We start from the raw sequence: 14,195 nt of genomic DNA on the forward strand, positions 1-14,195 counted from the left end.
AAATGAATTAAATTAAAATTCTACATGTAGTAGATATATGGATACCTTTTTTTCAGTTGGAAATACAAGTAGATAGAAAAGAAACCTAATAAAATTAGTAATAGTGATTCTTAGTTCCAAAATCCTAGTCTTAGAAATTACTTGGCAATATTTTTTATTCTTAAAAAAGAAAAGTTTTTTAAAACAATGGTAGCTGGGCGGTGGTGGTGCACGCCTTTAATCCCAGCACTTGGGAGGCAGAGGCAGGCGGATTTCTGGGTTTGAGGCCAGCCTGGTCTACAGAGTGAGTTCCAGGACAGCCAGGGCTACACAGAGAAACCCTGTCTCGAAAAAAAAAACAAAAATAAATAAATAAATAAATAAAAATATAAAACAGTGGTACAGAGTGATTCTATAGCATTAATTCAATGAAGTAACTAAATGATGTGTTAACTAAGTCCGCTGAGAAGTATTAATTTGGAATTAGAATTGTTTTTTAAGGTTTTCTAGCCAGTTAACTTCTAAAATAAACAGATAAAAATGCCCTATGGTAGTTAAAATCTTTAGAAGGTTAGGCTGGATTATGCTACAGTTCACGCTTTTCAATGCTGTACTTTATATTACTTTTTCAGTACATTAAAACTTATGCAGTGAAACTGAATAATGGCAATGTTTTTATACCCTTTTATAGCCGTTTCTTCATCATAGCCTCCCCCTATTTCTTGTTAGCTAAACTCTAAGCACCTTTCTGTTAATTTATGAAAATTATTGTTGAGGTAGCACATTATCACTGATCTGTATGGCACTTTCAGCATGTTCCACGTAAAGGTCTGAGCAACATAAAACACATCAAAATTCATTAATGTGGTATTGATTATTTTTTGGATAATTAATTTTATTGCAGACCCTTGAAAGAGATAATGAGCTGCAAAGGGAGAAGGTAAAAGAAGATGAGGAAAAGTTCCTTACTCTTGAGAAGGAGCATGAGAGAGCACTGGGGACTTGGAAGAGACATGTAGGTTTGTTAAATTATAGAATATTTAAGTATTCTAAATATTTACAGACATTTAGAATAACTATTGAATGCTAAGAAAATACTACAAAATTGAGAACTCAGACACATTTTCTTCTTACAATCATATTTCCCCCAAAATGAGTGTATTTTTAAAAATGAAATTTAATAAAATTCCCTCTTATGTTTTCATGCATGGAAGACTATATGTGTATGTGTTTTATATATACATATAAAGCACATGCAATGATATGGAATAGCTATTAATATGTGGCAAAGAAATTAATTGTATTTTAATAAAATGATTCAGCGTGTCTTAGTGAATTAAAATCCTATATAAGCCCTGTTAAGCCTGCCAAGCCTCAGGACTTTTGTTGAGCTGTGTCAGAGCCATGTGAGAACATGTGTGTGCAAGAGGTGATTTCTATTGTATTAATTATGACATTATATACTATAAACAGCTACTTCCTTTAAGTCACATTTACTTCTTTTACACTAAATGCTAATTTTGATAAAATGTGTAAAACAATCATAGAAAATGATGTAAAGTCAAGTTGCAAAGCAAAATTTCACTTCAAAGAGTGATGGATCACAAAATTGTCTTTTCTTAATATCAATTTTCATTGCCTTTTCAGTTCCTTAGAAAGGAATTAAAACAGTTGGGTCTCAAGCTATGACATGTAGAAAGCATGGCTTTAATCACTCTTTAATAAAAGAATTAACACACTAGAAAGTCTCTATGAGTTTATGAAACTATATTTTAGAAATATGATTCTAATTTAGACTAATTACTAATTATATTATTTCCTTTATTGTACTAATATATATTTGAATATAATTTTTAAAACATTTTGAAATAGATTTTATTTCATTTCTGATGTAGAAAACTCAATCTATTTGTAGTTACTAAGTTTTTCTAATTGATATTTTTAAGAAATCAACTTGGTCATTGATGGTTTTGATATGCATTACTCAATCTAAAGAAAAATATTCCATATTTATATCACAGTACTAAAAATTGGTTAATAATATCCACCAGGAAAATATATCATCAAGCAACAAGTACAGTACCCTCAGTTGCTCTGCCCTGCACTCCACTCCCTCGTGGAGGCGGTGCTCTGAGGATGAAAGCTGGAAAGGAGAAAGCAGCTGCACACTAAATATAACAAGCTTGGTACAGAAACAGATCGGTTAAGCAAAACAAACTAATGTTCATTTTCTCTTCTGAGAATACAATAATGGCCAACTTCCAAGGGCAAAAAAAAAAAAGATTAAGAATAGAGAAAATGGGGCTGGAGAGATAACACATCACTTCAGAGTCCTCTTTCAGGGGACCAGGTGTAGTTCCCAGCACCCACATTGGGAAGCTAACAACCACCTGTGACCCCAGGGTTTCTGATGCCCAGTTCTTGCCTCCATGAGCACATACACATATGCACAACTGCACACAGAGACACACGTAAACCTAAATAACACAGTTTTTCTTAGAATAAAAGAAAAGCAGTTTTATTGGTGAGCTTGTAATTTGTAAGTTTAAATAAAATGATTTTATCATAGAAATTTAAGATTCTGCAATCATAAACTATAATAATTTTTGTAGTACTAAACAGAATATAGTCTAGTAAGAAAAAGCCACTTAGGTTTTGTAAGGATTTTCTTAAATGGAGATGAGATCTGTATAGTCTGTGTGTCTATCTGTTAGTTATCACATGTGAGGTTTCTATGGAGAAAGATCCCCAAAGAAATCGACTGTGGGCTGCACAGGCGGTGGACGCCCAGTTCCCAGATGTAGCTGTGAGCTGCCAGTGTCTGTCGTAGGACTGAGTGTGATACACCTCCAGCTGGCTCAGCCAGATTGCACATGCAGTGTGCGGTGATGGAGCTTTAAGTGGCACAGGTGTAGCTTTCGTAGGGTTTTCTGACTAGAAAAAAAATCTTATTTGTATGGAGCTATTTGGCAGTACAGGCTCTAGATTTATTTTGTATTTCAGTCTTTACCACTCTTTTCTATCTGGACTGAGTTGGACAAGTTACTTAATCTTTCTAAGCCTCACATTTTTCAAAAAGTATGATTATACAATCATGTTTGTTAAATACTTGTCACTATTTACAATGTTAATTTTGTAGCAGTTAATTTTGTTACTATTTTTACTTTTTTGTAAAACAATGTTTTCAGGTAAAATTTATATACTTGCTCATTTTGGTTTAATTTTATTGTAGGTTGAAGAACTTAGTGGAGAAATGAATGAGATTAAAGATGAGTTGTCATCACTTAAGGAAACTCATTTTAAGTTGCAAGAACTTTACAATAAATTGTGTGAACAGAAAAAAAATGAGGAATGTAAGAAGTTTCAGGTAAAATTGAAATATGTTTTGGGGTATTAACTGTTAAATCAGGACCATTGCTGGTGATTTTTTCCCATTTTATAAGTTGCTCATCTTTTAACAAGTTAATACAGCCATATGGTCTGCTATACATTTTTATTTGGTGTTTCTGTGGAGATTAACATAAGGCTCAAGAGTCTCTTGAATATGGACTTTTAATTGTCCCGGGACTACATTTGTTGAAAACCCTTTCTTTCCAATTATGGGGATGCACACCTTTAATCCCAGTACTCAGGAGCCAATCTGCTATTGTATATTTCTTACATTTCCACTTCACTTTAAGAATTTATCAGTTTCTGAAGTTCCACTGTTTCCATTGAGATTGTGTTAGTTTTTGCCAATTTGACACTAGTGTCACTGGGAACAGGAAACCTCAGTTGCAGATCTGCCTCAATTGAAGCCTGTGGTTGTGTCTTGATTAATGACTGAAGAAGTGGGCCGTGCCCACCAGGGCAGATCCTCCTGGGCTGGATGAGAAAGGCAGCTGCAGAAGCAAGCCAGTGAGCATTCCTTAGAGTTCTCGACTTCAGTTCCTGCCTCTAGGTTCCTTCCTTGAGTTTCTGCCTCCATTTCCCTCAAGATGGGCTGTGACCTGGGATTGGTATGACATAAGCTTTTCCACCCCTAAGTTAGTTTAGGTCAGTGTTTTGTCACAGCCACAGAGATGCAAATGAGGACACTGAGTGTTTCTTCCCAAGACTGCTGTCATGGGATATGCCCCTGATTTGTTTCTTAGGGAGTTCACTGGTACATAGACAAGCTGTTGGCTTTGCTTTGTTGATTTTGCCCTATTTTGCTGGATTTGCTTTTAAGATCTAAAAGTATTCATGGAGACTTTTTTTTTCTCCTCATTATAGGATCACATCGTCTACAAGCATGGATAATTTAACTTCTTCCTTTTCCTATCTGTGCCCCTCTCCCTGTCTTATTGTATTACTAGAAGACATGTTTTCAGTTTTAATCAGAATCATGATAGCTCTACAGCCTTTCTAAGGTGTTGAGGTATAATCCTTTTGTGCTTAGTTTTTTCAGGGCTTTTATGAAGGATGTTGAATATCCACAAAAGCCTTTTCTTCATTTATTTAGATGATCCTATGATTTTTTTTTTTTACCCTTGACTGTTTGCTGAGCCATTCATTGGTGTGTATGAGAAGCATTCTTGTGTCTCCAGGATACATCTCAGTTGACCGTGGTGTATAATCTCTGTAGATATAAACTCTGTTGAGTTCCATGCCAGTTGTATCTGACTGCCATCTTATTTACACAGCTACTGCAGTATGTGTTTCCCACTGTTCTTTACACCTTGAGATGCAGCATTACATTCTGAATAACCAGTCTTCTTTGAGTGGCTGATAAAATTCAGCAATGAGTCTGTCTAGTGTTGGACATTTTGTTGTTGTTCAATGCTGGAGAGGTTTATTTTTTAAAGATTTATTTTTTATTTATATGAGTATACTGTAGCTGTCTTCAGACACACACTAGAAGAGGGCATCAGATCCCATTACAGATGGTTGTGAGCCACCATATGGTAGCTGGGAATTGAACTCAGGACCTCTGGGCGGAGCAGTCAGTGTTCTTAACTGATGAACCATCTCTCCAGCCTGCAGGAGAGATTTTTTAATTCTTACTTAAATTTCACTGTGTGTTTTGATTTGCTTAGGTTTTCTTATATCTTCTTGGTTCAGTTTTAATAAGTCATATTTGTTTAGAAATGTTCATTTATTCTATTTTTTAATTTTTATTGGATATTTTACTTATTTACATTTCAGATGTCATCTCCTTTCTTCATTTCCCCTTCCTAGAGCCCCCTATTCCATCCCCTCCTCCTTTTTGCTTTCATACCATTTTAATTACATGCATGTATTAAGGTCAGTTCTAGGTTGAGGGTCTAACAATACAATAGATACAAATAGTCAAGGAACAAGCAAGGCAATAAACAATTCCATAAACTCTCCCATGATCAGTGTTTCTGAGGGCTTATGAGGATGACCAAAATATCTGAGCCAACTTCCCTGTCCTAGCCCAAAGTAATTTTCTTGTCTGAAGCCTACTTCCTTGTTCTAGCCTAAGATTTAGATTCCTGGCCGGGCGGTGGTGGCGAACACCTTTAATCCCAGCACTTGGGAGGCAGAGGCAGGTGGATTTCTGAGTTCGAGGCCAGCCTAGTCTACAGAGTTAGTTCAAGGACAGCCAGGGCTACACAGAGAAACTCTGTCTTGAAAAACCAAAAAAAAAAAAAAAAAGATTTAGATTCCTGTCTGAAATTACTTCTTTGTTCTGACCTAATGTCAGATTCCTGCCTGAAGCCTACTTCCTTGTCCTTGGCCAATGTCATATTCCTGCCAAGCAGCCCATTTCCTTGTCCTTGAATTCTATATTTTTTAAATATACTATATTATAAACTTTCAAGATAGCCCCTAATAATGATCTGGACTTCAGGGAGATCTGTCATGTCCATTTTCATTCTTGATAGTGGGAAGTCAAGTCTTTTCTTTTTTCTTGATCGGTTTGGTTACAGTATTTTCCATTTTTCTGTCCTTTTCAGAGAACTAGGCTTCTTTGGTTTCCTGTGTATTCTTTTCCCCCTCCGCTTGCTGTTTTGATGTTGCTTTCTTATATTCTCATACCAGTTACTCTGAATTTATTTCCTCTTTCTAGCTGCTGATTATTGCAACTTAAAATTTTAATTGTTTACTTACCTTGTTTTCTAAACAAAAGCATTTAAAGTTATGAAGTTAAAGCTATGAAGTCTCTCTTGGCACTTTTAGCTATATAATGTTCACTCTTACTCAGCACTGTAATCTCGGATTTTGCACATGCTCGGAAAACATTCTAGCATGGAGCTACATCCCCTGCCCTTGTAATTTTATTTAAAATTATCATCATCATCATCATCATGGATTTCCCTGTGTAACCGAGACTGACTTTGAACTTGTGATCCTTCTGCTTCCATTTCCTGAATGCTGGGATTACAGTGTGTGCCATCATGCCTAACAGTTCAAAGTGTCTTAAAATTTTTATTGTGGGTCTGAAGAAACGGCTTAGCGGTTAAGAGCATTGATTGCTCTTCCAGAGGTCCTGAGTTCAATTCTCAGCAACCACATGGTGGCTCACAACCATCTATAATGAGATCTGATGCCTTCTGCTAGTGTGTGTCTGAAGACAGCGACAGTGTACTCAAATAAATAAATAAAAATAAATAAATAAAAAAGATTTTTAGTGTGGAATATATTTTTAACCCATGGGTATTAGTGTGACCTTTTGGAAATATGTTGTTTAATCTCCAAATATTTGAGAATTTTCTAATTAAATTTGGTTGTGGCAAGATAACATTTTATGAAAGAACTTTCATACCTTTAAATATATTAAGACTTGTTTTATGATGAAGCATATTTTCTATCTTGGTGAATACTTCACATACCTTTAAAATAAGATATATTCTGCTGCTGCTTTGGTGAATGGTCACTAAGTGTGCACAGGGCGAGGCTGGCTGCTACTGCTGCTCAAGCCTCTCCCCGAGCTGTCTGTGCTTTTGTCCTACCTTGTATTTCAGCTGAATTTCTTTCTCTTTTCAGTTCTGTTAGGTATTGCCTCATGTGTTTTGAACTCAGTAGGCATTTGACTATGATTGTTATGACACACTTAAGATTGTTACAACTTCTTGATTAATTGGCCTTTCTATGTAATAAAGTGTCCATCTTTATTCTGGTAATATTTGTTGTCCTAGGTCTAGTCTATTTGATAATGAATACAGCAACTTCATTTTTATTATTAATGTTTAAAATTTTTTATTTAAAAGTGTTTTTATACAATATATTTTGGTCATGATTTTTTCCCTCCAGTTTCTCCCCATCTCCCTATGTACCCAACTGTATGTTTTTTCTCTATCTCAAAAAGAAAAAAAAAAAAAAGAAAAGCAAAACAAACTAAAAAAAAAGAAAATAAATAAGACAAAAGATACCAAAACAAAAAGATTATAATGTTATTTCATAACTTGAATGGAAATATTTATGTTTTGTCTTTTACCCTCCCTTTTTGTTGTTTCTTTTGTTTTTTTAGACAGGGTCCTATGTAGCTCAAGCTGCCTTGAACTCAGTGTTGCCAAGGATGAACTTATGATCTTCCAGCCTCTGTCTCCCTGAGTATTGACATTCCCAGTATGCACCCCCATGTTAGGCTCCCTGTTTCCTTTTGTTCTGATAACTAACAGTAGGAGAATGGTTTTTACTTATTTATTCCACGAGGACTATTACCTATATTTTATTACTATGGTAATGTATATAGCATAAAGTTTGCTACTTTAACATTTTATACACAGATTAATAATGTTAAATACATTCACAGTGAATATTGTTCTGTACCAATAAAATCATCTGTACAAGAACAGGCATTGGCCTGGATTTGACCCTCATGCCATGGCTTGGTGATCTCCCTGCTCTGCAGTTTGTCATAATATATTTTCTTTTCTTTTTTTTTTTTACTTGATCTTTTTTTTATTTATTGGATATTTTATTTACATTTCAGATGTTCTCCCCTTACCCCATTTCCCCCCTCCCACCCAGGAACACCCTATCCCATCCCCCCTCCCACTGCTTCTATGAGGATATACCCCCACCTACCCCCCACTCCCACCTCCCCACCCTCGAATCCCAGATACGCAGCTTCCAGTCTTCATGGGACCAAGGATCTCCTCTTCCACCTATACCTGACAGGACCATCCTCCCTTGCATATATAGCTGGAGCCCATAATACATTTTCAAATAACAATATATAAGAGCTTTTGATGGGAATAAGCTAGTCATGTTTTTTCTCCCTTGTGTTCTTTGTGTTATTGTTATTACACACTTTGCTTCTACCCAATTTATAGAGCCAGGCAAAAATCCAACAAAAAAGAAAATTATAGGCTAATCTTTAAAGAACATACATAGATGTTAAAATTCTCAATAAAATATTTGCAAACCAAATTCAAGAACATATAAAAAAGATTACATAGCACGATCAATTGGCTTCACCTAAGGGATTCAGGGATGGCTCAACATATATAAATCCATAAACATAATCCAGCACATAAACAGACTAAAAGATAGAAACCACATGGTCATCTCATCAAATGGAGAAAGGCCTTTGACAAAAATCTAACAACCACTCATGATCAAAGTTCTAAGTCCATCTCTAAATCTTCTTTTTATGTTGAGCCAAGTTTGCTGAAAAGATATTCTTTTCTTTCTTACTCGTATTCATTCTTCAGCAGAAGGCAATCTGATTTTGTCACCGCAGCCCATCCAATGACCAGTACATCCACTGAACACTACACCCAGCAGACTGTAGCCAATACTTTTCAGTCTCTTTAAGTGCTTATAATTTTTTGTTCCCTTCAATTACACACCTCTTTTTCTCTCTGTATTGTATTTTACTGCTTTATTCTCTCCCCTTTACCTCCTAGGCTGCCCCTTAAACTGGTAAAAATAGCTCCTGTCCTTAGTAACTGAGGAGAGTGTGCTGTGAAGGTTTTGTGTATATGACTTCATCTTTACAGCATTGTCATGCCATAGATGAGAAAGCAGGCCCATTTGAGTGTGAGTTGGGTTTAGTTAACTGGCTCAGAGCGAGAAGAGAAGGATGTGACTTGTGACTATCACGTCCGCATTCATCTCCCTCCTGCTCTCCTCATCCTCTTCTGTGCTCCCCCTCCTCATCACAGTTCACAGCAGGGCCATGGGGGTTCTGTGTGGGTTTATAATGCTCTACATTTCTGAAGTTGTCTTGTTTTCTAATATGCATACTAAACTAAGTCTTTTGAGGGCAGAGAATGTGTTTTGTTCATTATTATATCCCAAAGTCTAGTGCAGTGTATCCTGGCTCATATTTTGTGTGAGAAAAAAGGAATATTTTTGAGACTGGTTCCACACCATAGCTAACCTAGAGCACACTAACATTCAGGCTGTCTCCAAACTCCTGATGATCCTCTTACTTCAGCCCCCTGAGTGCTGGAAGTATAGGTATGTAGTACTACATACCTATCCTGTTTGCTGTCTTGCAGTGTATAACATGTATGTAACCAGCCTGTGTGCTGTGATAATGTGGTAGACACGATTGGCAGGCAGCATATAGAGCTCTCCAGTTTGTTTAAACATGAGGCTGCACACAGCAACTCATGAAACTGCTGAATACCTAAACTACAATCCATCTTATTAGCAAAGTTTGCTCAAATGTCTAATACATTTAAAGCTTTTTTTTCTATTTTCTACTAGGGTGTTCCAGAACAAAATAATGAAAACAGTGATGAACTATCTAATAACAAATCAGAAAATATCATCACACAAAAGTACAAATCTGGTCAAGAAATATGGGGAAAAAATACAAAGAATTTTTGTTTAGATACTGAATACAGTGAAAAAGAGGAAAAGAAAGACCTACCTGTAGGAAAAACTTCAGAAGGTAACCTTCCCATCACATCAATAAAGCACATGCTAGGCCCAGAAGGTGTAACCTTCCAATCACATTGATAAAGCACATGGTGAGCCTCTTGTGCCATTTAGGGGACTGACAGTTACAGCTTTGCTTTAAGGACTTTCTAATACTGCTGGGAAACACCCGTTTAACTGTATGTAAACAAGTATTTTGCAAATGAGTCTTTAACAGTGTCTTTGCAGAGAGCATCCTCTGGGTCACCGGTATACCTCTGGTGAGCAGGCCACAGCATTTCTCTTGGTTTAGATGCCCAGAGTAAGCACTGAGACTATTTACCAATTCCTCCACTATGAAGAATTGCTTAAATTGGCACTGACTGAGGTGTTCAACTGGGGGTGAATAGCCACTTGGTGGAGATGTTGGAGAAATAATGATTGAACCAATATAGCCCTTCAAGATCTGAAATGTTATAGTTATTTTAACTATACTTATGATTTGATATCTATAGTTAAAGCAAAGATAAATAAAATTATCTTGAGTAAGTAGATATTCTGTGAATTGGCCCAAAATTATTCCCAAATTTAAAAATGCTTACAGGGTAACAACCACAACAACAACAACAAAATGATTGTCAAACATGAACGAGCTAATTATTACTTCTGAATGTTGTTAGACCTGGGGTGTAATGGAGGTAGTATAGACATTAATTTTTATCCGTTATATCTTTATAAGGGATTGTACTAGCTGTGCGGTGGTGGCACATGCCTTTAATCTTGGGAGGCAGAAGCAGGCAGATTTCTGAGTTTGAGGCCAGCCTGGTCTACAGAGTGAGTTCCAGGACAGCCAGGGCTACACAGAGAAACCCTATCTAGAGAAAACAAAAACCAAAAACCAAAACAAACAAACAAACAAACAAAGGGATTGTACTATGTGCCCCCAAGGAAACAAGTATAGGAAAAATAAAGAGCATTGTGTAAACTGGTAATACCCATGCTGCTCAGCCTGTTAAACCCATATGATTCTGATATTGTGAAACAAAAATGTTTTGGGGCAGAATTTTGCAGTCAGACATAACTTGCTTTAGTATGGGAACTCAATATTTGAATAAAATTGATGTCATGTTTGTATGATGAGTGTCCAGTAGACTAATTAAAGCTAAATATATTTCCACCAAATATAGGTGACACATGTTATAAACAGCTTTACTGAGATTCTAACATTTTATTATGTCTTCTTCATGACAGATTTGCAGCCTTTTGAAATAAGTTCCAAAATCGAAATTAATACTATGGTATCACAGGACAGAAACCAAAGTAGAATGTCCCCACACAAAGTCCTTCGCCTAGATAAAGATGTAACTGATCAAGAACAAACCTCAAATGTTACTGACAGTAGAAAATCAATCACTGTAGAAGTAAAAGACAAGCTGTGCTTGGAAAAGGCCAGTGGATGTTCAGAATTTAAATCACTGAATAATTCCTTTTTAGTGGTAGATGAATCACTAGAAACAGAAACGATATGCCTAGAAGGAACTGAAGGACTAGGTGTTCTCCACAGTGGTGTAGATGAACCTCTGGACACGCGAAGTAACAAAGCATCCTTTAATGGCCTGTCAAATGAGATGGCTCACAAGAGAAACTATAACCCAGATGGTTCTGAAAGCAATCCATTCAAACAGCAATTCAAATTGCTTCCAACAGACCTGGAAAATGCTACAGAGAAGGAAATTACAAATTATGACCAAACCAAAGGAGGTTTAGATTCATTTCTAGATATAAAACTAAATCTTGATCTGTGTAAGAAACATGGTTTACAGGATTCAAGTAATGTTATGTTAGATGTTAAGTACCGAAAAATAAAACAAATGTTAAGAGAAGAGAGTCAGTGCAGTCTAGAGCCCTGTTCTTATTATCAGCCAGTCAGTAAGGCTCCCCAGAAGCCTGGAGCAACCATTGCCTGTACTGCAGTAATCAGCCCACCCAGTCCATCTGCTAGCTCTGGTAATAATTTGACAGTACTTAAGAAATCAGAAAACACTATTAATACTATGCCAACATCAGTGAAACTTGCCTCAAGCCCTACAAAAAGAACTACAAGAACAAATATAAATGACATACAAAACAGTCTACTTAAGAGCCATTTGGGAGCTTCAGAAAGCAGTGTGAGCATCTCAAACTTTCAGGTTAACCAAGGGGATATTCATGCTTCACAAGCCAAAGATTTTAAAACTGCAGTTCCCCTGACAACTTGCTCAGAAAAACAGCTTCCCGGTGAGAATCAGATAACTGAAGCTCCAAAAAGTGGTTTCTTTTCCTTGGTGGATGTTAAGGAAAGACAGTGCATGTTGCTAAATAATAGAGAGAAAGCAGAGGCATTAAATGACATCCTGTCAGAAGGAACATGCCATGAAGGTCAGCTGGAAGAATCACATTTGTCTCATGTAATTCCATCTGCAGACTCAGTAAACACAAGTGCAAGGTCGGCCTTTGATCTTCCTACTCCAGATAAAACTGAGAAAACTGGAGGCTACATGAAGTTTGTAGCCCCTAGTCCTTGGCCAAAAATAAATCAAACTAAAACTGTGGACACTGTAACTTCCAGCATCCCTTTATTGCTGAAGGAGAAACCAGTAGGTCTGTCAGAAAGCAGAGTGATTGCTCCAGTGACGTTTTATAAAAATGTTGGTCTGGATGACACTAGAAAAAACGTTGAGCCAGGTAAGAAAACAAGGTCATGCTTGAATTCTTGGTTTTTGTTACGTTTTGTTTTTTTGTTTTTTCTTTCTACTACTTTATTCTTGACAAAGAGTTTAAAAATGTGTCTAAAGTTAAAAGAATGTGTTTGTATGTATAAAATCTCCTAAGCATAATATAGAATGGTTTTATTTAGATGATTTAAAATTTTTTTTTCAAGACAGGGTTTCTCTGTGCAGCCCTGGGATGTCCTGGAACTCACTGTATAGACCAGGTTGGCCTCCAGTTCAGAGATCTGCCTGCCTCTGCCCCTCGAGTACTGGGATTAAAATTGTGTGCCACCACTGTCTGGATTAGATAAATTATTTTTAACCAACTCTAAGTAGTAATGTCAGTGTACATCTCCAATCACATTTAGAAGTGTTGGTTTTCATTGTTAAAGTATGGCGGCATTAACAGGTCTAGGTCTTTGAGTTTAAATTAGGAATACCTACCTAATGAATCAATCTCAATCTCTCTCTCTCTCTCTCTCTCTCTCTCTCTCTCTCTCTCTCTCTCTTTCTCTGAGTAAATTAGTCTTCCCCTGTTTTTCCTTTTGTACCTGTTCATTTACCAGCACCATAAATTCAATCTGCTCTTCATTTTATTGGCAAAAAGTGGGAGAGAAATTTATTTCATATCATTGGGTTTTGTTGTTGTTGCTTGAAGCACTCTAATCCTTTAGTAATTATGTGCCTGTTATATTCATATTACTTTAGAGATTAGAGGGTCCGTTTTATTTTTAAAGTTGCATATGAATGACAGCTTAAAAAATAATTCCAGAAACAAAATACAACTTGATGAAATATAGATTTGGTAGAGAGACATGGATATTGGGTGCCAATATTGAGGTTCATATTCCCTGCTTTTGTTTATATTTGTACTACAGAGATTTAAAAATGTACAACACATTGGTCTGTGAAGGCAGCTGGTAAAAGCACTTGCCATGTGAAAATAAAGAGTGCTTAATTTTCAGCACCCAAATGCTGGTGGGTGTGGCAGCCCTCAGGTGCTCCTTGGAGGTAGTTGGCTAGCCAGATTAAGCCAGTCTGGGTTTCTTCACCCCCCACCCCGCCAGACAGGGTTTCTCTGTGCAGCCCTGCCTGTCCTGGAACTCTATAGACCAGGCTGGCCTCGAACTCAGAAATCTGCCTGCCTCTGCCTCCCAAGTGCTGGGATTAAAGGCGTGCGCCACCACCGCCTGGCTCAGCCTGGGTTTCAAGTGAGCAACCCTACCTCTACAAGGTGGAGAGTAAGACATCATCAGCCTGACTGCCACATCTGTGCATCTACATAACTCAAAGATGCACATACATGAATATACCATACATGCCAAAAGCTCCATATGAATAGGTTCTATGCAGCTAAAAGTTAAACATATCTAAGAAAGTCTGTGATGAAAACGAAAAAGTATGTTTACTCTGCTAATAGTAATCTCAAAGTTGTTGAGGTTTTAAAGCATTTTTAAAGTTTTTTGGACAGTCTTAATTGGTATTGAGCTGATCATCTTCGAGCACTGAAGTCAGAGTGCTCAGGCTATAGATGTGTGCCACCACACCTTAACTAGATTTTAAGGGAACTTTGTGAATTTAGACACATTGAAGAAATGCAGGTTACAAAGAATGCTTTGTATGGTCCACAGACTTAACAGGAGGCTTCTTTCAAAAAGAAAAATG

At 36.8% G+C, this 14,195-nt stretch overlaps 1 protein-coding gene across 1 annotated transcript in view; it reads left to right on the plus strand.

Annotated features, from left to right (window-relative positions):
- Positions 1-14,195, plus strand: part of Ccdc73 (coiled-coil domain containing 73) — a 136,327-nt gene that overhangs the window by 116,736 nt on the left and 5,396 nt on the right. The window contains exons 13-16 of the mRNA XM_028766900.1: positions 884-994; positions 3,212-3,346; positions 9,628-9,814; positions 11,032-12,504. Of these exons, the coding sequence (XP_028622733.1) occupies positions 884-994; positions 3,212-3,346; positions 9,628-9,814; positions 11,032-12,504 (1,906 nt within the window). The remainder of the gene's footprint in view (positions 1-883; positions 995-3,211; positions 3,347-9,627; positions 9,815-11,031; positions 12,505-14,195) is intronic.

The sequence above is a fragment of the Grammomys surdaster genome, unplaced genomic scaffold (assembly GCF_004785775.1).
Source record: "Grammomys surdaster isolate TR1022 unplaced genomic scaffold, NIH_TR_1.0 170, whole genome shotgun sequence".
Lineage (NCBI taxonomy): Eukaryota > Metazoa > Chordata > Mammalia > Rodentia > Muridae > Grammomys > Grammomys surdaster.